The 24,267-nt window shown below is 35.9% G+C and overlaps 1 protein-coding gene across 4 annotated transcripts in view; it reads left to right on the top strand.

The window, feature by feature from the left end:
- Pde1a (phosphodiesterase 1A) overlaps positions 1-24,267 on the top strand; it is a 337,665-nt gene that overhangs the window by 259,742 nt on the left and 53,656 nt on the right. For all 4 annotated transcript variants that reach the window (XM_074071221.1, XM_074071220.1, XM_074071219.1 and 1 more), the window contains 2 exons: positions 17,891-18,073; positions 22,713-22,779. In XM_074071221.1, coding sequence (XP_073927322.1) covers positions 17,891-18,073; positions 22,713-22,779 — 250 coding nt within the window. The remainder of the gene's footprint in view (positions 1-17,890; positions 18,074-22,712; positions 22,780-24,267) is intronic.

The following is a 24,267-nucleotide window of genomic DNA, read 5'->3' as shown; positions in this document are numbered from 1 at the left end:
TTAGACATTCATCTTCCAAAATCAACACCTATGCTCAAAGCGTGTGCAATCTCATATTTAGAAAGAAAGGACAGATTTCTAAAGGACACAGTGATGCAGCTATGCTCACAATGAAGATAACTTCTATCTTACTGTTTAGAGAAGTTAAGCCTCTTGGAATCCCATTGTCTCAATCTTCTGTATGCCAGAATAGACCTTTCATTTTATTTTAGAGTAACTAAGAGACCTATTCACAAGATTTTTCATGAGACAAAAGAGCAGTCTTCACAGAAGGTAAAATAAAACCTTTGTAGAATAAGATGATTTTTTTGGCTTTTCAAATGTCAAATGTTCCTACTTCCAACCATTAAAAAAATTTTAAAATAAAAACCCTTGGAGTTTCATATCAAAATGGATTGCTATATTGCACTGTGATTGCAGTCAAGGGTGAGGGATGAAAATGCTAACTAGATGTGTGGAGTAGGAGGATAGTTAAGGACAGGTAGGGAGCTAAGGAAATTGCAGGTGCTTAAGGTTAGGCATGGAGCTATCAAAGAGGAGAATTAGAATAGGTTCAGAAGCAGGAGGCGTACCTGAAGAATTGGTGTGGCAGATTAGCAGAGAGCAGGGTTACTTTAAAAGGATAAATCAAATGTCATAGGGAGAGCCTTGATAAGTAGGAAAATTCTGAAGTACAGTTTCAGAAAAGAGAAAAACAGGGTAGCCATATTAAGGTAGTATAAGGAAATAATGAGGAATGACTTCATGAAGAAATTAGCATAAACTATTTTCTAAGAATTTACCAGTGTATAACAAATAGAAATAGAAAAATCTATTCATGAGGACATATAATTGACGAAGGTTTCTGTATGGTTTTATTTATGTTGTTTTTAGGATGACTAATGTCTGTAGCATGGAGATAAAGAGTCAAAGATCTGAAACAAAAGAAAAAGATGTCTCAGAAAGATTAGGTCAAGAAGTTATCCAGGAAAAGAGAAACATAGCAGAGCATAGGTGTAAAGTATAGATGACCATGGAGCTAACTAGCACACTGCAAAAGATCCTCAAATAAACAAACCTGAGTAGCACTGCCAAATCAGAAAGATTAGATAGCATTTGACTTTAAACTCAGCTGCTCAGCATGGATAACAATCTACAGTAATCATGGTCAAAGTGTGAATGGGTTGCAAAACTCAGGGATCAATGTGACAAGAGAGCAAGGTCTTAGTGGTTAATCACTTCAGCCTTCACATTATGATGCCATTGACTCATATGTGCTCCTTTGACATTTCAGTGAGATTGGTAAAGATGGAAAATAGAAAAGAACTGAAGGAAGGGATAGCTTCTACAAATATTTCAAATGTGACAGGAAACTCAACCAAGCCAGCTTGAACAAAATGGTTAATATTAATGGCTAGTGCTGGCTACAGGCACAAATGATGTCAACAGATCAATCTCTCTTTTGCTTTCTCTGGAATGATCTCTTCTGATATTTTGAATTATAGTAAGATGGTGGCATCTTGCTACATCTAAGTGTTACATCTTCAAACTGTCAAATCCAGTAGGAATTAAAAGGTTTTCTTTCCCTCAGGAGCCAACAAAATAATCTTTATGTATCATTGGCTCTAGTTGGATAACTTGCTTATACATCAGTCATTGTGACCAGGGGAATTGGATATACAAGTTCAGGGTCAAGCATCCCATGAGACAGGTACAAGGTCAATTCTACTTAAATCACTTGCTTACAAATTGAGAATGGAGAGTGGCTCCCTAAAAAAAAAAAAAAAAGTTACTGTGAAGATTAAAATGTTTATGTTACTATCACAAGCAAGGAGACCTGGGTTAGGTCTGTGTGGGACATTGAGAAAATTCCATGGCTGGAAGTTCAGCAACTCCTTCCCTGGCTTCACTCCAAGGCATGATTAGCCTGTGGGCAAGAGTTGCTTTTATTCTTTAGTAATTGCTTTTCTCACATGCTAGACAAAGTCCCAGTCCATTTCTGTTCTGGAATTCTGTGGTCTTACCCATGATGCCAAAGTCCCCTTGTAAGGACCTGCTTGTAAGTAACCTCTCGTGACCACAGGATGGTGGCAGGAGGGAGTTGCTTATTATTTGCTTAGTGGGATAACATTTAAGAATATGAACTCTTGTATCTTTTAGATTGTTTCCATGTGTAGGAGATGCTGAAGAAATGAGTTTGAGGGAAATGTGCTAAGATATTGCTGAAGCTCAGTGAATCATTACAAAGCAAATTATGATTTTTATGAATTTTATTTTGTGGTGGGAGTTGCAGGGAGGTAGCTGTTTAGAGTGCTCTGTTTGTAGGCTGTTCTCACCCTGAAAATGAAGTGTGAAAACCAGGCTTAGAAAAAATCACACTACTTTTGATTGGTTTTTATATTTTCTGTCCATCTGTGGTATATTACTGTCTACAAACTTTCAGAAACAGCCTCACTAGTGAAAAAGGACAAAAAAAAAAAAAAGTCTGACCAGATCTTTTGAGAAAGGTCTCAAAAAAAATTGCTCCATATATTAAATAAGATCTCACTATTGTGAAATTTTGAATTTGAGGTTTGTTGTCCATAGAAAAGGGTGTTTTTGTATATGAGTATGATGATTGAAACTGAAAAAGCCATCTCACTACAGCATAAAGCCAAGCCTGATTTGAAGGTTGATAATACAGAAAGATGAAAGAAACCCAAGTCCTTAATGATCTTGTTGATATACTGACTTTTTAAAAAAATCCCTTACTTAACTCAAATTAACTTTAATTATTTTCTTAAGGAAAATAACAAATTTTCTGTTTTAAGTCACTTTGGTTCAGTTTTTATGTTACTGACTATACTTACAGTCATATAGGGCTTCCTTTCTCCAAACCTATGCTCTTAATTTCTAATGTTTCCAGGAAATTGCTTTATCCTAGAAATAATTCCAAACACAAATGTTTCACTTCTAGGTTAGCTCCTTAGAATTCACAGTCTACTTCCCCATAAAACAAAGTACTAGATTGATTAAATTTCAAGATAGCCCACAAAATACATTAATTCTATGATACAGTCAACCAACATGGGTGGTTTTGGGTTTATATCAAGTATTAGAAATCAGATAGTATTTTCCCTTAAGTAAAAGGAAATTTCCTCATTACTTTCTTTCTTTATTCCATCAGCAAGCCTAGATCCTAAATATTTTTGCCTCTGTCTGCTGTACATCTCTTTTCTCTTGTGTCATTTCCATCAGGCCAATCTGAGCCAGCCATCTCATGAGGCTGTCTCAGTCTATATGCCTATACCCGCTGGAACCTCACTGTCCTCCAGGTTCCAACAAAGGACGGGAGTTGCAGGTAGAGTAAAGCATGTAGTCAGCTCCTGCTTTGAGGTCCTGGAAATTTACTTGGCATGTGGTATCACCCTCCTTATGATTTGTTCTTGTTAGGAGGTCAGACTAGATTCAATGTCCCTTCTCAAGTTCTTTCCTACTTTCCTTCCTCACTCCTCATTAGTTTACAGCATCTTTTACTAATCTCAGGAATGGAAACTTTGTTCTGACAAAGTTCCTAGTTTGTTGTGACATATTGTTCTAGTTTCTAGTTTCTTTGCCTGGAATTTTCTTCCTATTGAATTCAGAGTTTGGAACTCAAAACCAAGGAAATATTTTTTTTTACACCTCAAGTCATTGTGTGTCATATATAACTTGAGTTGGTGAATGAAATCATACTATCTATATAGACAAGGGGCACAGCTTAATAGGGAATATTTTAATTTTTATATCATTTTTTCACACATGAAGCAGAATCTGACTGAAAATGTTAACATATAAAACAAATACATTAAAAATAACAAACAAAAGTGACTTTATTCCTCATTTAGACTGTTACCTAACTACTGAAAATACCTGAATATTTTTTAACACTCTAAGACCATAGACTCTCTGTTTATGCTTTTATATTTTTATGTATTCATCCAATAAATCTTTATGAAGGATGTGCTATATCTGATGACTATTTTGCTATGTGGTTGATTACTGCTAACTTTCTGTTGCCATCATCTCCACTATTTCTTATGGGTTTAGAAGAAAATAAATTCCTTATCTTCCTTAATATACCTAGTTTAGTATTCATTACCCCCCTCTCAGCTGAAAATCAGATTTTGTATTTTGCAATCAAATATCCTACAAATAATTCCCATTTGTAAATTAATATAAATGATTCATTAATAAAGTTACCGTCAAGGAATTCTTCAATTTGTCCCTTTCCATGTAAGTCTCAGACACTGTCCATCACTGTCAGTAAAACAATGGGCATATGCAAATAAGCAGTACCTCTCCTCTAAGTTCATGTTACAGAAGAAAATTAAATCTTATTTTCCTACCAGAGAGCTTCCACCAATTTGTCAAGTTGTAAATGGGAAGAGCAGTGGTTTTCAAACATCAGTGTTCAACAGAATCCACTTGGAGGGCTTGTTAAAACAGTGTTCTGGGTTCCACTCACAAAATTTATGATTTAATAGGTCTTTGTTAGAGTCCTTGAGTTTCCATTCCTAAATTGTTCTTAGGTGATGTTCATTCTGCTGGTCAAGGACCACACTTTGAGAACTACTCAGTTAAAGGTTGTCACAATAAGGCTACAAAAAAGAGAGATGCAGAGAGAAATTTGATTCTCAGAAATTTAATGTGTTATCAAAAGAGTGTAATTTAGGTATTGCCCAAAGTTGTATGTGCGATGACATTGCACTGGAATGCCTCCCCTAACCGCTAGGAAATTTCCCCATGGGATAGGGACAATGAGCAAGGGGTGCTGAGTTAGAGATTAGTAATGCCTTACAGCAAATTTTGGGCACAGGGGAGGCAAAATATGTCATTTGATGTGTGGTTGGTCATCTCTCACAGGTCTGAAAAGCCATAAGCATCTTTAAGCATCATCTGTGGCTGCATTCACACACTTTTTCTCCAACCTATGGCTCTTGGCAGTCTGGGAAAGACACAAATAGATAGAGCATGGAGTACCCTTCTCTTATGTCACATTTCCCTTACTAGAAGATAAAACAGCATTCCTTTCCTCTTGAAAGTGGGGTGGGAATCAGAGCAATACTAGGTAAGTATTGTTTTACTGTGATAAAATACACATAACATGAAACTTGCCATTTTAACCATTTTAAGTACACAATTCAGTAGAAAGTACATTTACGATGCTATGCAATCATTACCATCTCCCACACCCAGAATTTTTTCATAATCTAAACAGAAACTTTGTACCCATTAAATGATACATTCATTTCCCCCCTCCTTATCCTAGTATCTCTATTCAACTAGTACCCTCTGTTCTACTTTCTGCCTGTATAAATTTCCTTATTCTGGTAGATAAATTTTTAATGTAGGCAAAAAATATTTTTGGAGATTTCTTCCTCTGCCTCTTCACATCCCATAGAATCTTTACTTTATACTTTGGCTCCCCAAAGTCTGCTTTAACCCCCTTCTTCCCACCATGCTTCACTCCCAAAACCATGATTCCCTTGCTTTTCTACATGTCAGAAACAGGAAATCTGCTTACCTTAAAGCAACTGAGGCCAATAGGAAAAGGGGACCAGGTACTAGAGAAAAGGTTAGATCAAAAAGAATTAACCTAGAAGGTAACACCCACGCACAGGAAATCAATGTGAGTCAATGCCCTGTATAGCTATCTTTATCTCAACCAGCAAAACCCCTTGTTCCTTCCTATTATTGCTTATACTCTCTCTACAACAAAATTAGAGATAAGGGCAAAATAGTTTCTGCTGGGTATTGAGGGGGGGAGCGGGAGGGGGTGGAGTGGGTGGTAAGGGAGGGGGTGGGGGCAGGGGGGAGAAATAAACCAAGCCTTGTATGCACATATGAATAATAAAAGAAAAATGAAAAAAAAAAATAAATAAATAAAAAAAAAAAAAAAAAAAGAAACAGGAAATCTGCTTAGAGTAGTTCATGCAGATATGTAAATAGCTAGGGGTCCACCAAGGGCTGACTGTGTGACAGACACTGTTTCAAATGCTTCTGTGCATTTATCAACTCAGTTCTCACACGTGTACCAATAGGGAGACTGTTATTAGCATCTGTCTTGTCTAACAATAGAATAGAGACCTACAGATAAAGCTTTTTTCCAAAATTACACAGCAGTTAGTGATGAAGCCAGGCGTCTGACTCCAAAGGCAGTTTTTTAACCACAGAGGATACTTATTAATCAAAGATTTGGCAATTAGTGGAACAGTTTTCTGCCTAATGGAATATTTTCAAAGATATTTTTGAATCAAGAAGACTTCTTGGTGGGAAACCAAGAATCAACAGCAAGGCCTAGGGCAGTTTTCTACTTCACCCATTTCCTCCATATCCGTCCCCAACATACTCCAAAAACACTATCTTGAGCTCAGCTCTTCAAGCAACTTGACTCCTTCTCAGAGTCCTTGCCCAACATTCCTGGGGACATGCCTGTCCTAGGGGATAGGATCTCCCTCTGCCTTGGCCTCTGCTTCCTTGGGTGGGTACAGCAAGGACACCAAGTCCTTCCTAGGCCTTCACTTGTAGAAAGCTATCCCCGACATCAACATTCTCCTTAGCCAACTTGACTTTAGTCAAGATTTGCTTCTTGGGAATTGAGCTAATGTCAGAATATCTGACTTCTCCATCCAAATGCTCAGTCTTCATGGCTTTAGTTGTAAAGATATGCAGTAGTCACCTTCTCACTGTTTAAAGTTAAAAAAAAAAAGAAGATAAACAAACCAGAAAGTGCATTGATTGAAGTTGTTAAGTTCACAGTAAAAGGAAAGAAACTGTTTTTAGGAAGCAAAAAACCTTCAAATTTGTGAATCTGTCAATTAAAATCCTTTTTGGAACAAGACAGGGAGTAAATAATAAATATGGAAGCATGCTTTGGTAGTGGCTTGGAAGAATTAATTCCAATGTATTTAGCACTCAGGAAGTAGGTTACTGATAATAGATAAGGCATTTCCCTTTTCTATCTTGACATTGAATTTATTGTACTTTAAAGTGCCCTGGAATTTTGCCATCCAGAAATATTTCTCCATAAGAAAAATGATTTAAATTCCAGCTTTGGAAATAAGTCTAAGGTTTCTCCAACCAAAAACCCCTGGTGGAACAAATACCTTTAAGGTTTTTTTAAGATTAATTATCTTTAATTCTAAATTTCAAGACAGGATGCTGATATTATTATTGACTGAATGTAAAAGTAGTCAAGGTACTTTGTAAGGAAAGCATACATTTGAGGTGAAGGAGACATCAGCATTTAAGGAGTCAGACTCCAACAGCAGACAAACTTGAGCTCACAGTTTTTCATGGCCACTCCTGGTTATTTGACTGAGCAATCACTTAAGGCCTAATGATAGTAATTATATCTTCCTCATAGTGGTATTATGAGTATTCAATGAGCTAAAGCTTGGCTTCTTATCTGGTTCATAGTATAAACAATAAAGTTAGCTAGAGATTATCTGGCTAACTTTCTATCCTCAGATAGTTCTGAAAGCTGTGTGAGGGACTATATTACTGTTAGGGAGGAATTGGGGAGAGGGGAATGGAGAGAAGATATAGGCAACTCAAAGCACAGGCATGTGTTAATTGTTAATCAAACAAATAGCATTAGTGGATTCCCTGTGAGGGTAACACTTACTCCAGAAGATTATTCATACTATAGATGGATGAGCCTCTCTTAATTCACCCAACTGTCCTGAAAGGGTTTCATGTGGAAAATGCTTGCAACACAAGAATTCAGTGCTTCCCTTAGCACCCAGTCAGTGGAACTGTTTCCATGAATACTACCTGACACTTTGGAGTCCCCAACAATGGCCTTCTTTTGGTGTGGCATTTCCCAGGGGGTAGTAGGTCTCCAAGACCATGAACAACCCAGGAGCCAATGCCCCTCGCTCCTTTCCAGATTCTAGGACTGTAGATATTCCTGCCCTATTCAGTGTGCTACTCTACCATATTTTGGGCACTGAGATCCCAGAATTCTCTATGCATAAGTCCCCAGGCCAGTTTGCTTAAGAGTTAGGTCTTTCCTCCAGAAAAAAGACATCATTTCATGTTTGCATCCCTCTGTTCCACAAATCAGCCCAGATGAATCTATTTTCAAGACTAGATGGACTGATGGAAATTATGCTTCGGGGCCAAGTTGTGCACCTGCTTCTGTGTAAGGCCTATAAAGTGAGAGACTGCACAGGAGGTACAGTGGGGCAGCTGCAGCCAGCTGTACCAGCCCTGACCCAACTTGTCAGCCTTCTGTGAATCTTATTAAAAGGTAGAAGATAGAACTTGTGATAGTTTGTTCACCTAACAAGTAGCTTAGTACTTCAAAGTACTACGTATGTAGTGTTTGGGAGAAATGTGCTCCTGCCCAGGTACATCAAATGTTAGGGCAGAATTGAATGAATTAGTTTCCTGTTATAATGTGCCCTTTATATGAATGGTAGGGTAGAAAAAGAAAATTTCAAGCTGGAGAAGTCAGTTTCCCCTAGTCACTTCCAGCTCTTGCATTTGAATATTTAAAATCAGGGGGCACCATTTATACCCCATATCTGTGTGGGTGCTTGGGTATAACTATTTTCCAAGAGTCAACTGTGGACAGAAATATTTTCAATGACATATAATTGTAAGAGTCAAAATCCCATGACCTCTCCTTCCGTGGTTGCCTCCTTCTTTACTTCCCTTTCCCTGAAAACTTTCTTATTCAAAATATAAGCCCTTTGGGAGATGTGTCATCTGATTTCAAGAGAAAGTTTGGAATATAAATAGCTCCCTAGGATCAGTTTCCTCACTAACACATAGCCATCTCTAGAAGCCCCTCACTTTATGTTTTCTTGACTCCATTAGGACTAATGTAATAGAGAAAGAATTTTTCAGTGGTCAAAAGTATTGGCATTTTATAGAAATACTCCTTATTATTTCTGTATAGTGCATTTTAAGAATTCCTAAGGAAAATACACCAATGATTATGTTTTCATGTTGTAAGTTTCTTAAACTTGCAGTCTTCACTTTTTTTTTTTCATTTTTCTTTTATTATTCATATGTGCATACAAGGCTTGGTTTATTTCTCCCCCCTGCCCCCACCCCCTCCCTTACCACCCACTCCATCCCCTCCCGCTCCCCCCCTCAATACCCTGCAGAAACTATTTTGCCCTTATCTCTAATTTTGTTGTAGAGAGAGTATAAGCAATAATAGGAAGGAACAAGGGGTTTTGCTGGTTGAGATAAGGATAGCTATACAGGGCATTGACTCACATTGATTTCCTGTGCGTGGGTGTTACCTTCTAGGTTAATTCTTTTTAATCTAACCTTTTCTCTAGTTCCTGGTCCCCTTTTCCTATTGGCCTCAGTTGCTTTAAGGTATCTGCTTTAGTTTCTCTGCATTAAGGGCAACAAATGCTAGCTAGTAAAATCACTCACCTTACAGGTGAACAATTATGCTCATTCTGCCTTCTAACAGGATAAAGAAAAATCAGGCTATAGGATGTATGGAAAGCAAAACTAAATATAATACTTGAGAACCCATTTTATCAACCTACTTGCACATATTTATCAAATACCAAGGTAAAACTCCACTGAACAATAAAGAGACACTTAAACAATGAAGGACAAGAATGTAAAACAAGTCATGTTAAGGGGAGGCTCCTAGTGGGAAGAGGAGAATAAAGGAAGAGGTAAGGGAGGGTAAATATGGGTGATATACTTTATATAATGTATGAGTATGGAACATTGAAACCTGTTGAAGTCGTTTCAAGAAGGGGAGTGGGAGAAGAGGAAGAATAATGGAAGGAGAGGATGAACAAAACTGGAATACAATATATGTAGATAAGGAAATATCACAACAAAACCCTCACGTGCAACTATTATATACTAATAAAAATGTTTAAAAATGAAATGAGGGTGAAATATGGTCTTATATGTTTTAGTAACATAATCTGAGTATCCAGATATTCCCATGTATAAGAATATAAGTATAAGAAATTGCTTATGATAACTCTGTCTATAGAAAGTCCAGGATTAAGTTGTAGTGTTTGTTCCAGTCTGATGAAATGACACTTCAAAAACTCCATGGAGCTAAGAGGGAGGAAGACACAGAGTACAAGGCAGGAGCTGCAAACAAAAACAAAGGAAGGAGAATGTAGGAGGCATGAGCAGAAATACCTGCCAATAGTTTTGGGTTTTTTTAAACTTTGCTTAAATTTACATATTATCCTTCTTTCAACTTTTTTCTCTCCAAACTGGAATATTTATCTAATGAGTCTGCTACAACTTATTTATGTATTCCTTAGGAATTTCTTACCATACTCTATTTGATAATATATGAATATAAAAGAGTTGTATTTATCACACACAAGAAGCTTGAGCCTGTAATTCTAGGTTCTTGGGAAACTGAGATTGAGAGGGTCATGGTTCAATGCCATCCTGGGCAAATAGTTTGCTAACCCCTTGTCTCCAAAATAACTAGAGCAAATAGACTGGAGGTGTGTCTCAAGTGGTATTGTACCTACTTTGCAAGCCCTGAGTTCAAACCCTGAGTTAGTATTTGACAGAAACACTGAGGTCCTTGGCTAAAGGTATGAAAAGAATATGTACAAGTTTTTATTTCCTTAATTAAAAATATTATCAAGATGTTTTCTCCACATCAAATATATGGGAAAGCAGTAAGCATTCAGTAGACACTACACTTCTAATTTTGAGCTTTGGTCTTCTCCTAACTAAGGATATGCCAAGCAGTACCTGAAGCTGGGCAAGACAGTGAGTCCAACTCCTGATCAATCACATGATCACTACAGTGAGCAGCTGAGCTTCTACAGTGTACTGTTTTGCTTATCTATGATGTTCAGTAGGTTAGGTGTAGTAAATGAATTTTCAGCTTAAGATGTCTTCAACTTAATAGCGGTTTTATTAAGATGGAACCCCATCATATGTTGAGAACCATCTTTACATGTTTTCCTAACATTTGTTTCAAATAATTTAAAGTTCTTATTCAAGGAAAAAATAACCTTATTCAAGGAAAGTGATGATGCACAACAGTAAGTATTCTCCCGGTGTGCTATCATTTCTTATAAATCTAATGACACAGGACTCTGAACTAAAACTTCTACCATTTCCATCCAAATCCAAAGGTAATCAGTTACAATAGTATATTGTAACTGATTGGATATTTTCAATATGTTTGATGGATGCATATACATATATGTGTGTATTTAGATAGATATATAGATATATTTATCCCCTACTCTGTGCCTTGTATCAGTTTAGATATGGGAAATATAACAGTGTACAAAAGAGACCAACTCTGTTTTCAAAGTCTTTATAGTCCAGTCCACTAGAACGTAAGTATTAAATGAGTTTTAAAAAACAGTACCATATGGTGTGACACCAAATAGTGGGAAGTGCTAAGAAGGGTGTAGCAAGATTAAAAAGTCAGAATTAAGGTGTTCATTATGGGTGGCAGAGAATCCCTCTCTATCTGAATGCAGTGAGGAAATGACCCATCTCAGTGTCTTTAGTAGAAGTTTCTAAGCAGAGAGAGCAGCAGGTGCAAACACCCAGGAAGCAGAAGTGAATTTGGCAACTTTGTATGCCACAAGGAGGTCAGGGTTGATGAACAAAATGAATCCCAGGGGAACTGGTTAATAGACATATTTGGAGACTTGGCTTGACATGGCTCCTGTAGGGCTTTATGAAGCAGGTGTTGACATGGTCTACTTTATACTTTAAAAAAGGTGGTCTGGCTGCAGAGGGAAGAAGAGACTGATGGAGGTCAGGGGCAAGAGCTAAAAAGTCAGGTAGGAATGCTGCAGCTGGCAAGGCAAGAGATGCTGCTGGCTTGGCCTCACACTCTTGTGTTGCTGGTCAGAATGCAAAATGGTAAAGCACTTTGGAAGATAGTTTGGCAGATTTTTTGCAAAACTAAACAAAATTTTACCATACCACCCAGACATTGTATTTCTTGGTATTTTCTCAAATGAATTGAAAAAAATTGCACATGAATATTTATAGGAGCTTTTTCATAATTGCCAAAACATGGAAGGATCTAAGATGCCCTTCAATACTAGAATACATCAAAAACTATAGTACTTCCATATAATATAATATAAAAAAATGAACTATGAAGCCATGAAAAGACATGGAAAAAAATTTAAATGCATATACTAAGTGGAATAAGACAATCTAACAAGATATAGTCTTTTAGTGTATGTTTCCAGCTATATGATAATCTGGGAAAAGCAAAACTATGCAACTATGGAGCCTAAAAAGATAAGTGGTTGCCAGGGACTTGGAAAGGAGGAAGGAAGAAGTAATGAATAGGTGGAGCACAGGGAATTTTTTTAGGGCAGTGGAACTACCCTGACATGTCATACCTTTGTCAAAACCAACAGAATGTGCAACAGAAAGAATGAGCCCTAATGTAAACTACTGACTTTAATTAGTAATCATGAAACAATATTGGCTCATCAGTTGAAATAAATGTAGCACAGAAACATAAGAGGTCAATAAGAGGGGGCATGTGGAGGTGGGGTAGAGATGTCATGTGTGAGAACTCTCCACACTATTCATTCAACCATTCTGTAAACCTAAAAAATAGAATCTATCTAGACATAAATGATGACAATGATAACAATGGGACATAAGAGTTTGAGGGGGACTGTCTGAGCAGGGATCAGTGGAAGGGGGAAGAGGAAATATAGTAGGGTGGTGAAGAGGATCAAAGTATGTTTTGATGCATATACATAAAAGAAGAGCATAATGAAAGCCACCAAATACTGTTTGAAAAAGGGAAAGAGGAAGGAGTTAAGGGAATATAGTAATAAAAGGGGTGAATTTGTTCAAAGTGTACTGTATGCATCTATAGAATTATTGAACGATTAAGATTAATATATGATGATAAAAATTAATAAAGTCTTTTTTTTGGGAGGTATGGGGGTTGAACTCAGGACCTTGTGCTTACTAGGCTGGTTCTCTACCACTTGGTCCATGCCACCAGCCCTTTTTATTTTGGTTATTTTTGAGATAACGTCTTTTTCTATGCCAAGGACAGCCTGAATTGCAATCCTCCTATTTATGCTTCTTTGAGTAGCTAGGAAGACAGGTGTTTAGCACTGCACCCAGTCATTGGCTGGAATGGGGGTGAGTAGTTCAGATTTATAAGTGTAAGCTACTGTGCCTGGCCTAATTTTTTTTGAATGAAGAAGTGCCCAATATTATGATTCTCTGGCAAGGAGGGCAGAGCACAGAGCTTTCAAGAATGGGATACTCATAATAATAGACAAAGACAGAAGCTCCTTATCTAGAATATAAAGGTCAAAATATATTGACTGGCTGTGAAGAGCTCACCATGACATAGGATGGAGTAGCAGACATAGATGCATAGATGGGTGAAGATACTTATAGGCTAGTTTGCAACCATGCTGCGGAGCAGAAAAGAATCTTGGAGAAACAGACCTATAGCTGCCCATTTTTGTCAGCTGAAGAGAGAAGAAATTCAGACCCATTCTTACATATTCACATTCTGACTGGTTTCCATCTCGTCTACTGCATGAAGATAAGGCTTCCCTTTAAGCTTCTGTTTAGGTAAGAAATAACCTCACCCAAAGATGAACAATTGCATGCTAAAAGCATACTAACTGGCTAACTAACTAACTAGCTAACTAACTAACTAACTGATTGACTAAGGGACTAACACAGATACCATATACAAATATATGGACAATATACAATGATAGAACAACAATGAAACTTGTTGAAATTTACTAAGAAAAGGGGAGATAGAATGAAGCAGAAGTATGGAGGGGGAGAATCTAATTAAGATACATTGTAAGTACATATGTAAATGTGGGGAAAAGTTAATAAATTTGGTACAAAGACAGAAAGGTTCAAGAAGTACATATTTGCAATCCAAGGAGGCAAAAAGTGGGCAAACAACCCAGTAAGTGAGTGTAGGAGGAAAACAAGAGTCCCCAGTGGAGAAAGCCACACTGAAAGTGACAAAATTAGAAGAAATTATTGAACACATAGTAAAGCATTTGGTAGGTAAAATACTTTAATTGTAAAGATGAGGTCAACACACAGGAAAAGGGCAAAGACATTACTAAAGAGATCCTTTAAAGGCTTTATCTGTTTTCTTGAAAAAGAGACCCAAAATAAAAAACAAAAAGTAATCATAACCTGTAAAACTGTTAATAAAATGCCATTAAGACTTTGACCCTTCTGTTAAAAGGACATAATGTTATAAGAAAAATGATATATAATACTCATTATCAGTTAAGGCTTTAGAAAAGAAATTAACTTCTGAAATAAAAGACAATTATGCTCAAAAATCTACAATGAGATTTTTTTTGTTTTTTAGAAATAGAAATCATTAAGACATTACATAGTAGATATGAAAAATCCTTCTAAGGCTCGTTATTAGCTGACTTTTCCTTTCAGTGACCTCTGTTCCTCAAACAACTCAACACTGAGCCTGCCTCAGGGCATTTGCACTTGTTAGAATGTCATTCCCCCAGACTTTCTAATGTCTAATTCTTTCTCACTCCCCAGATCTTCATTCAAATAACACCTTCCCTGACATCTAAAGTAATGTTTCCTCTCCTAACTAAGCCCATTATATCACCCTCTTTAAAGTCTCTTTCATTTAAAATTTAAATCCATATGGGGGGCATTTTGAGTTGTCAGTTTTTCATCATTTCCTGGGTTGACAACAATTTTGTAATGTCTATCACACAGTATTCATGAATGATGGTGAGAGAGAAGGGGAAGAGGAACAGAGACAGATTTAAGAATTATTGGGGTTTGAGACTAGCAAAGCAGGTCAGAAAACTGGAAATTCCAGCAGTAGTAGTCTTGACTCCTAAGGCAGTCTCCTAAGGCAGTCTGGAGACCAAATCCCTGCATCTTCAGAGGATCACTATCTTTTTTCTTAAGGCCTTCAACTAATTGGACTGGACCCTTTCCACGTTTTGGAGGGTAAATCTTCTGATTTAAATGTTAATCATGTGTAAAAAGATATCTTTGTAGAAATACCTAGACTGGTGTTTGAACAAGCAACTGGGCATCATAGCCTGTCTATGTTGATCAATCAAGTTAACCATTATAGAAGTGTTTGTTGCCTTTTCCAGGTCAGCTTTTCTTAGTCAGACAATAGCTTATTCCAGACTTTTCTCTTTACACACTCCTTTTATTTCTATAACTACTAATTAATCCAGATCAGACTTTCCCCCTGAAGTTATATGTTCTCTCATTCTCAACAAATAAGCTCAGACGTTGTGACTAAGAATTGCCAGATTCCTGAGTAGCGAATGCATCCTGATGACTTTCAACCCTGATCTTGTCATATTTGATGATCTATCTTGGATCATTTCTGACATTAAGATATATAGCTTTAAAGTCATCAACATACGTTGGCGAAGGAGAAGTTGGTGACCATTACTGTATGTTTGTCAGTATACTGAGATCAGCTGATCACACAAGGTGGCTTGGAATAATTGGAACCTAGTGACATCACCATGTTACACCACAATGATTCCTGTGCACTTGTCTGGTTTTATTTGATCGCTGCATAAAAGAGAATAGAACTGGCAGAATCCTAAAGTGATGCAATTGTGAAGTCATGTAGCATAGTATCTTGAAAATATGAGCTAAGAAATCTAGTCCTAAATGGGCAAAAAGGCAAAAAAAGATTTTTGCTTTGAATTACAATGCCCCAGTGTTTTAAGGGTAAATCAAAATCATCCAAATGTAAGAAACAAAAGAAAGTTAAAAATAGCATAAAGTGAGTATGAATCAGCATTAATATTTGACTATATGTCTTTTTGATCTTCCTGTGTACATGTAGTTTTGTAACTCCAGAACTTAAACTGTGTTTATTTGTTCTAAAGGTATTTCACAAATGCATTAGTGTCATTTAATAAAATGGAAAATAAGTAGTGACATACTTCTGATTTATATGGAAAGCAAGAGCAAGTAAAAGGCACTTAAGGAGACAGGAAGAGTGGTTCTCGCATGGATTATCTTTTGAGCCTCTCTTTGGTCCACACTAGTGCATGAGACAGGCCTCATCGTTTTTGCCCTTTATGTGTTGCTGCCTTTCTGGGGTAATAGGACATTGTCCCTGAGCTTTCTTTAGCATACACTGTCAACTGGTTACCTTCCCTGTATCAGCTCATAACTTTTAGGCCTCATTCTGTGTAAAGAGAGTTACCAAAAATGAATGGAGCCCAAAAGTCAAAGCTAAAGGTGTGCCAAAAGAGCCCTGAGTTATTAATCCCTGTTGTGATAAGGAAGTAACCAAGTCACATGACAGGCAGAGCCGGCCTGAGTTCTTCCTGACGGCAAAGCTTGGGTACTCTGTAGAGCTATCTTTGTATTCTGTGGGGAGTCTTTCACTCATTTTAGCTACTTCGGGCCTTCAGTAAGTCCTTGAATTTTGAGGCTGACAGGTCTTAAAATAAGGAGGCTTCCTTGGTTCCCTATTCATTGGTCAGGTAGATCAAGTTGTACAACATCGGAATGGTCAACTTGATCTACCTAGAATTTATTCAGGAGAGACTAGGCAGAGATTTCAAGTCCCTGCTTACTACTTCAGGAACTCAGTTGAATTTTTGCCAGCAGTGTTGGTTGGCTTTTTTTTGTTGTTTTTCTTTTGAGACAGGGTCTTGCTATGTAGCCCAGGCTACCCTAAGTCTTGTGATCCTCCTGCCTCTACCTCTTTAGAAAAGGGATTACAGGCAGCACCACCATACCTGGCATTGGCCAGCAGCTGTAAGCCCATCCTTTTCTTTCATTTGTTTTTTGCTTTTTTTTCTTAATATTGAGGATTGAACCAAGGGTTCTCCACATGCTGAGCACTTGAACAACAAACTCTGCACTTTTGTTTGTATTTTTGTTTTTGAGATGGGATCTTACTACCTTTGTATAGACTGTGATCTCCTGCCTCCACCTCCCCACACAGGCTCCTAACTGGAAGTGTTTCTTCCACCTAGACTGTCTCAGTCTCCTGAAATGAGCTTTCAAAATCCAGTTGGCTGTCTGTATTTGTGAGTTCTATATCCATGGATTTTACCAACCACTCATCAAAAATATTTTTAAAAAACAACCTTGTGTCTGTACTGAACATGTGCAGACTTTCTGCTCATCACTCCCCAAACAGCACAGTATAGTAGCTATTTACGTGGAATGTAGATTGCGTTAGGTGTTATAAGTAATGTAGAGATGATTTAAAGTATACAGGAGGACATTTGTAAGTCATATGCAAATGTTGCATTTTTTATAAGAGACTTGAGCATGCTAGGATTTGGGTGTCATGGTGGAGGGTTGTCCTAGAATCACTTCTCCGTGGATTCTAAAGGACAATTATAATCCATTTATTTTCCTTTGTTTACATTTTTTTTACTTTTTAAAATCTGTGATGTTGATATCGGAAAGACTCCTTTAGAGTACTTAAGTCATTATTTTCTTAAAAATTTGAAGAATAGTGAAATAGTGCCTGTGGATGGCATCAAAGCCTATTCAAATAACATGTATTATCTATATTAAGAAGATTGTTAAATGTAAGACAATGATGATAGCTTCCACCCCCTTTTTCCTTTCCACGCTAGTTGCTTCCTTTAATAGCAGAATTATCTTCTCCATCTTTTCTTAGTTTTAATCATTATTAGAATGGTATATTAATGAAATTAACCATTAATGCCTCTTGGTACTTCACTATTTGGGAAGCTGTGGGTGCTCCTGTGTATTGGTTCTTGCCTTCAGAAGGAAATAAATTTGAAAAAATAAGAACTTTTCAAATAGTTCATATTAAGAATAATTAGAGTGACATGCTATTTTTAAAATGCATTGCAATGCTTGTTTTCTTATTGCTAGTTTTTCTTCACCTTTTCCAATGCTTAATTTGTACACATGCTTGTAGAAGACTGCTGGACACTGAAGATGAACTCAGCGACATTCAGACCGACTCAGTCCCATCAGAAGTCCGGGACTGGTTGGCTTCCACCTTTACACGGAAAATGGGGATGATGAAAAAGAAACCTGAGGAAAAACCAAAATTTCGAAGCATTGTGCATGCTGTTCAAGCTGGCATTTTTGTGGAAAGGTAAGCAAAATTGTTCATATTTTAAGACAATAAAATCTGAAAGGCAGCAAATATGTTCACCACATGAAAGTTATGAGAGGTCTGCATTTTACTTCTTGAGGAAAACTGAAATTATAGCTACATTGAAGAGGTTTGGGATTTTATGCTGAATTTACCTTTAACAAAAATGCCTTGTCCTGGGTGATTATTTTTTACATTAAGTTGACATCAAGAATGGGAACAAAGGCTTTTGAATGACCATTCTGAAATGAATCTTTGTATGTAACTGTTTAAAAATAATTCTAAAACATTCATATGTAATAGAACTAATCTTACCTGAATTATTATGTGTCATTAAATGAATTCTACAATACGTAACAATCTACATTTAAGTCAAGCAGGCCTTTTTTGGTCTGAAAGAGACAAGATCATCTTCTCACTTTCCCATTATAGATGAAAGCTTTTTCATTTCCACCTTTCAGGGGATTTGTTTTTGTTTTGTTTTTTAGTATTTTTGTCACTTAAGACCCCGTCCCACCCACACCACAGAGTCAGACCACCAGAGTTTCTACTGTGAAACACATGTTAATAAGACCCAATTAATTTTACATTCTTCTAACTTTTAAGACCATGATTCACTTTTCTCTCTAGGAAACAAGATATTTCAGAACTAAAATTATAAAAGACTAAAAAATAACATGTCCAACAAAGCTGAAAAGTAGTTATCAGAAATCTCATAGATTAAAAGATAATCAGATTATATGTAAAAAGATTCCTTTAGTATTTCAGAAACTAATGAAATTGAGGAACAGAAAACATTTTGTAAAGGTACTCTTTTTGAGACATGGTTTTTCTACAGTGGCCCAGGCTGGCCTCACACACATGATCCGCCTGCTTCAGCTGTCCTACTGCTGGCATTTCAGGTGGGCTCCATCATGCCCAATTTCAATGTACTTTAAGTTTAAGGGAGACTGCATCATTATTCATCTTGATATCTCAAGGCATTACCTCCAACAAAAGGAATAATGGAAAAGATACTTGAATTTTAAAAATGTAAATGAGAATGCACTTCAAGAATATTATAAAGTTTAGATGTAATGCAACCATAGCACATAAAACTTCTGATAGCTTGTATTGTGGTTATATAACCCCAAATAACATCCACTGAGTGACTATCTAAACTGTTTTTCAAATTTCTTAACCATATCTAATTGGCTTAGATTGAAGAACTCTAAAAATTCATAGTCTGATTAGCTTGCTGATATGACACCACCCTCTTCAGTGCATAAGCTTATTCTAATTTTGCAGAACAGAAGTCTGAAGCAAGGAGGCAGGGCTGAGAGTAAAGAATGTCTGTAACCAAACTTTTTTTTGAAAAACAACTTTGGCATATGTGTGACAATTGTTGATTTCCCATAATGTTAGATCTAAATTATCTAAATTGTATTTTAGGAAGTCAGTGAGAGAATTGGAGATTATGTTTGATTTGCTGAAGCAATATATATCTTGTATGCTTTGTTTGAGAAAATATTGCAGAATTTGTCAAACTGAAAGGAAATGCAAAGTATGGAAGAAAACCGACTGAATCTGCATTTCCATTAAGACAAGGTTAAGAAGAATTTATGAAATTGTGTTAACATGCTAAATTTCCATTTTTTCACAAGCTACTTAAAACAAATTTTACTTAATTGGCTATAGAAATATCAAAATATACATATGGTAACTAAATTAGCAAACAATCTTGAAGTTGACATGCTCAGAGCATTTAAAAATGAAATATTTTTTATCACTGTTGAATTCCTATTAGTGACGTTGAATTTTCAAAAATAATTATCTTTGATGATGAAAATTAGAAGTCTTCAGGAAGTCTTGTTGCTCCCTCACCTGAGAGTCAGTGCAACATTAAGTCCTGGCAATTACTTATGCAAATGAGTACTCACCCCCATTCCATAACCCCAATCCAAGTCTCCATGATTCCCTATTGGAAATACTACTGAAGCTTTCTAACCAGGTTCTTCTTCTCCTCACTTGCCCTCTCCAAGCAGGTCACTCTATACAGTGCTGTGAAATATAGACTTGTTCCTGTGTTAAAGTCATGTGATGGTTTTCTTTTTCACCTGGTAATCAGACCTTGTCCAATCAGGCCCCCTCTTAATATCTAGCATCATCTAATGCTGCCTTCATCCTTGACTGAACAGCTATACCAGCAGCAAGTCTATTTACCTTGTTCTCCACTAAATGGTGTGTTGCCTGGCACAGAGACTAGAATAAAATAGTGTTTGGTTTTGCTTTTTTTTAAGGTTTTGACTAATATTTTGTAATTGTAGTAAAAACTTCCAAGAATAATTCATCTTATTTTCAATTGGACTTCACCACCTGTAGGATCCTAGGAAATTTGTTACTCTTTTCCAGAAAACTGTGATATATTTATCAAAGTGTAAGGCAACTGGATTAATGTTTCTCTCTTGCTCATTCTGATTCCAAGAGAAGTCATCTTAATTTTTCACCTAATTTTCTATTTCTAACTTTCCATACTAGAATTCTATTCCTGACTAGAGTATTAGAAATGAATGCTAATAGGGAAATTTTTCAAGCTCTTCAGAAGGAAAATCCTTTTTGTCTTTTTTTTCATTTCATATGAGGAAATACATCAATAATCATGTTCTCAGCCGATTCCTAGTAGAAGAAGCTCACTAGTATCAGAGTTCTCACTGAGCCCAAGCAGCTCTGAAAAATTGAGCTGGACAATTGTGGGACCAGCCTCACAATGAGAATGATTACAGTGATAGTAATCATAGCTTTCTTACGCTGAGTACTAGGTTATATCAGGCATTTATATCCTTTACTCTTCACAAAAAGCTTATAATTCTCAGTTTGCATGAAATAGCTAACATTTCAAAAGTCACACAGCTACTGAGTACCTTTTGATTAAAGCATGTGTTCCTTTCTGTACCATGAAATCAAACTGGTTTAATATTACTCAATATTTTAAAATTTTTTATTCTTGGTCAGTTTTTATATTGAACTTTACCTTGTTCGTAGCCCTTTCTTTTCCTCTGTACCTCTGTTTATCTAAAACTATAGTAATGACTAAGGAAATAGGCAGAAAAGACTTTGTTTCCTAAAACATACCCACAGCTAAGTATTCTGATTGGCTAGGGCTGTTTTCTAGATCTTTTGTAGTGTGATTAGTACTTTTCTTCTTCTGTAGGATTAGAACAATTATACCTATCTCAATTTAGTAATTATTGGAAGAATTTTTACTTATAAACACTTCTAAAATCTTCCAATAAAGAGTAAGAATAGTTTTTTATGATACCTTTTCACCCAAATCCAAAAAATGATTTATGGTCATTAAAATAAACATAAAATTGAAACATGAAAATAAAGTAACAGTAATCTGCTATTTTAATAAGTCTCTGTAATTAAATGGGGGAGATACTTTATCAAGAAAATGTAGGCTGGAGCTAAAATTAAAATGATACTTTAATTCTGAACTTCCAAGAAGTCAGGATTTATTTTATCTTTTGGCAGTACTTGGGTTTGAACTCAGGGTCTCAGACTTGCTAGACATGCACTCTACCACTGAGCCATACCTCCAATCCCAGAAGTCAGGATTTAAAAATAAAACATGATGAATTACTTGACTTTTATTATCTTTTAAAAATTATGGCTTTCCATGTACACCAAGGAATATGTCATCTCCATTTTTAACATATGGTGATTGATTCAAAAGGGTTGGTATTTTCCACAGTGATTTTAAATGCAGAATATTTTCCACATAGCTATTTATTATATTGACCTTACTTATCATTACATTTAATTAAATTATGGTATTGTTCCAGAATTTTGGGGGGAGAATGTACAATATAGTCTAGGAATACAGCTTATGGTAAACCAACTTGATATAAAAATTAAGAGACACAACTGACAATTGAATTATTTCTTCCCAGGACTTTGTGAGGAGTTCATGGTCCCAAATAAAAGTTTACTGCTATTTCTACATGTTAGAATAGCTTTTTGATCCTATGCTTACATGAACCCATGGAAGGAAAGGTTCTTATATTTGGTTTATGTCTTTGGTTGCTCATCAGAAAATGAAGAACAAAATTACTGATTAATTAAAGTGTTTTTGTTATTATGGAAATAGGACTTTATTTTCTTTCTGAATAATCTTCATTAAATTACATTGGATGACTGTTTGAACAAGTAATTTTTGTCAATATAATCTTCCTCAATATGCTTAATAACAAATTCCGATATAATTTCTATTTTGTTAAACAATAAAATAACGAAGAGGACATAAAACAAGAATATCCTGCTGTCATGGATGTGGTAGGATATAAGAAAGTGTTGTCACATATGCAAGGTATTGTCCATCATTTAATCAGATGAAATTCAGGGGAAGATATCCTTACATGGAAACCAAAATCACATTAACTTTACAGGGCGGCTATGAATAGACAAAATGCTACTAACACCTGTCATACTGCAGACACATCAATGGTAGCAGCAGTTATCATTTTTGACACAAAGGAAATCTGTAGTTAATGGTAAAAGGTGACCAAGTCAAGAGTGATTTTTTTCCCTTATATTTGAGAAGCAGCTGTAAACTTTGAGCAAATGAATATTATAACTATACTTATTTTTCTCTTTTTAGGATGTACAGAAAAAGCTACCACGTAGTTGGTTTGGCATATCCAGCAGCTGTCATAGTAACCTTAAAGGTGAAATAATTTCAACTATTTTCATTTATACAATAGTCATTTTAAAAAAATCACCATTATCCCAGTATTGTCAATAATAATAATAATAATTATTATTATTATTATTATTATCTCAAAATGTCTGGGAGAAAACAAGAGTAGGTCTTTGTTGTGTGTACATAATGGAATATAAAAATTATTTTAACCATTTACAAAATGTGATGTGTCCCAAACCGTGACTTATTATAGACTTACATGAGGATTGAGCTGCACGGTACTCATGCATGCATGCATACACTTGCATGTGTGATGTTTTTTCCGTGCTTTATATAGGTGGATTTTGAATCCCATTTTGAGATGGCACTGTTATTTGTCAGAATACACATATTTTGTTACAAATCTATGAGGGGAGAAAGAATAAGAATGTGTTACGAAAAGATGTTTTAGGTTATGTTTAAATGACAAAACATATGTAGAAGAAAAATATTTAGTGTTTTAAGTCTGAGAAAATATGAAATAAAATTAAGAAAAAAAATGGAAAAGAAATTTGTCTCTTTTGCCTCTGGTTTCTCCTGTGACTACCCTAATCCGAAGTATAGCTGCAATATTTGTGTTAAGAAATAATTAGAGTTAAAACTCCAATGGGCAAGTTGTTGGCTCACTTCCCACCAGTTTGTGTGTGTCACGTATGAGCACACTTGTCATACATGGCATTTCTGTAAAGGCACTTAGCAGGTTCAACCTTTATTTCTTTCTGTCTCTTAATTTGGTTGTGAGAGCTCAGATTTGTCTCTTAAAACAACTTTGAAGCATTCAGAAGGTCTTGGATTGCTTTATTCTGATTTATTATACTCCTTACCCATATAAAATTTATATTGCTTATTTGTACGTTTTAGTTTCCGTTAAAGAATCCTTGTTGCTTTTATTTTTTTTCTCTTCTGTATATTAGACTTAAATCTTATTAATTTAAAAAGTGAGTTCATTTTTCACAGATGCTTTTTAATATATTTATGTTTCTAAAACTATAATAAAGATAAATGTATGACTGAAGTGTTACATAGAGTTTATTAATTAGTACTCTATTCTTGAGGGTTTGCATTCCCTCAACAATGTTCAAGAAAATTACATAGTTTTATTTTATTTATTTTAAAAATCTTTGCTTAAAAACCAACTTAAATGTTTTTGTATGAAAGAATATAATAGTTTTTTTAAAATGCAGTTTAGTAAAAACACATAAACTAGGAGTTTGAAGGAGGAAAAAAAAATCACCAAAGAATAGTTTAATTAAATAATTTATTTTCTGAGAAACCTTGTCTTGTTTGTTCTCAATCTGACAGCAGAGAAGCCAAGCATCTGCAGTAGTTTACAAATGTAAATCATCACTGTTTATGAAACTCCCCAAGAAATGGAGCGCTGACCCCACGCTCGGTGGGAAACCCCAGTTGGAACTGTAAATAGCCTTGAAAATCTGAACTAACTCTTCGTGTTAGCTTTGGAATGTGATAAAAG

The sequence above is a fragment of the Castor canadensis genome, chromosome 4 (assembly GCF_047511655.1).
Source record: "Castor canadensis chromosome 4, mCasCan1.hap1v2, whole genome shotgun sequence".
Classification (NCBI taxonomy): domain Eukaryota; kingdom Metazoa; phylum Chordata; class Mammalia; order Rodentia; family Castoridae; genus Castor; species Castor canadensis.
This window is presented reverse-complemented; position numbering and strand designations above follow the sequence as displayed.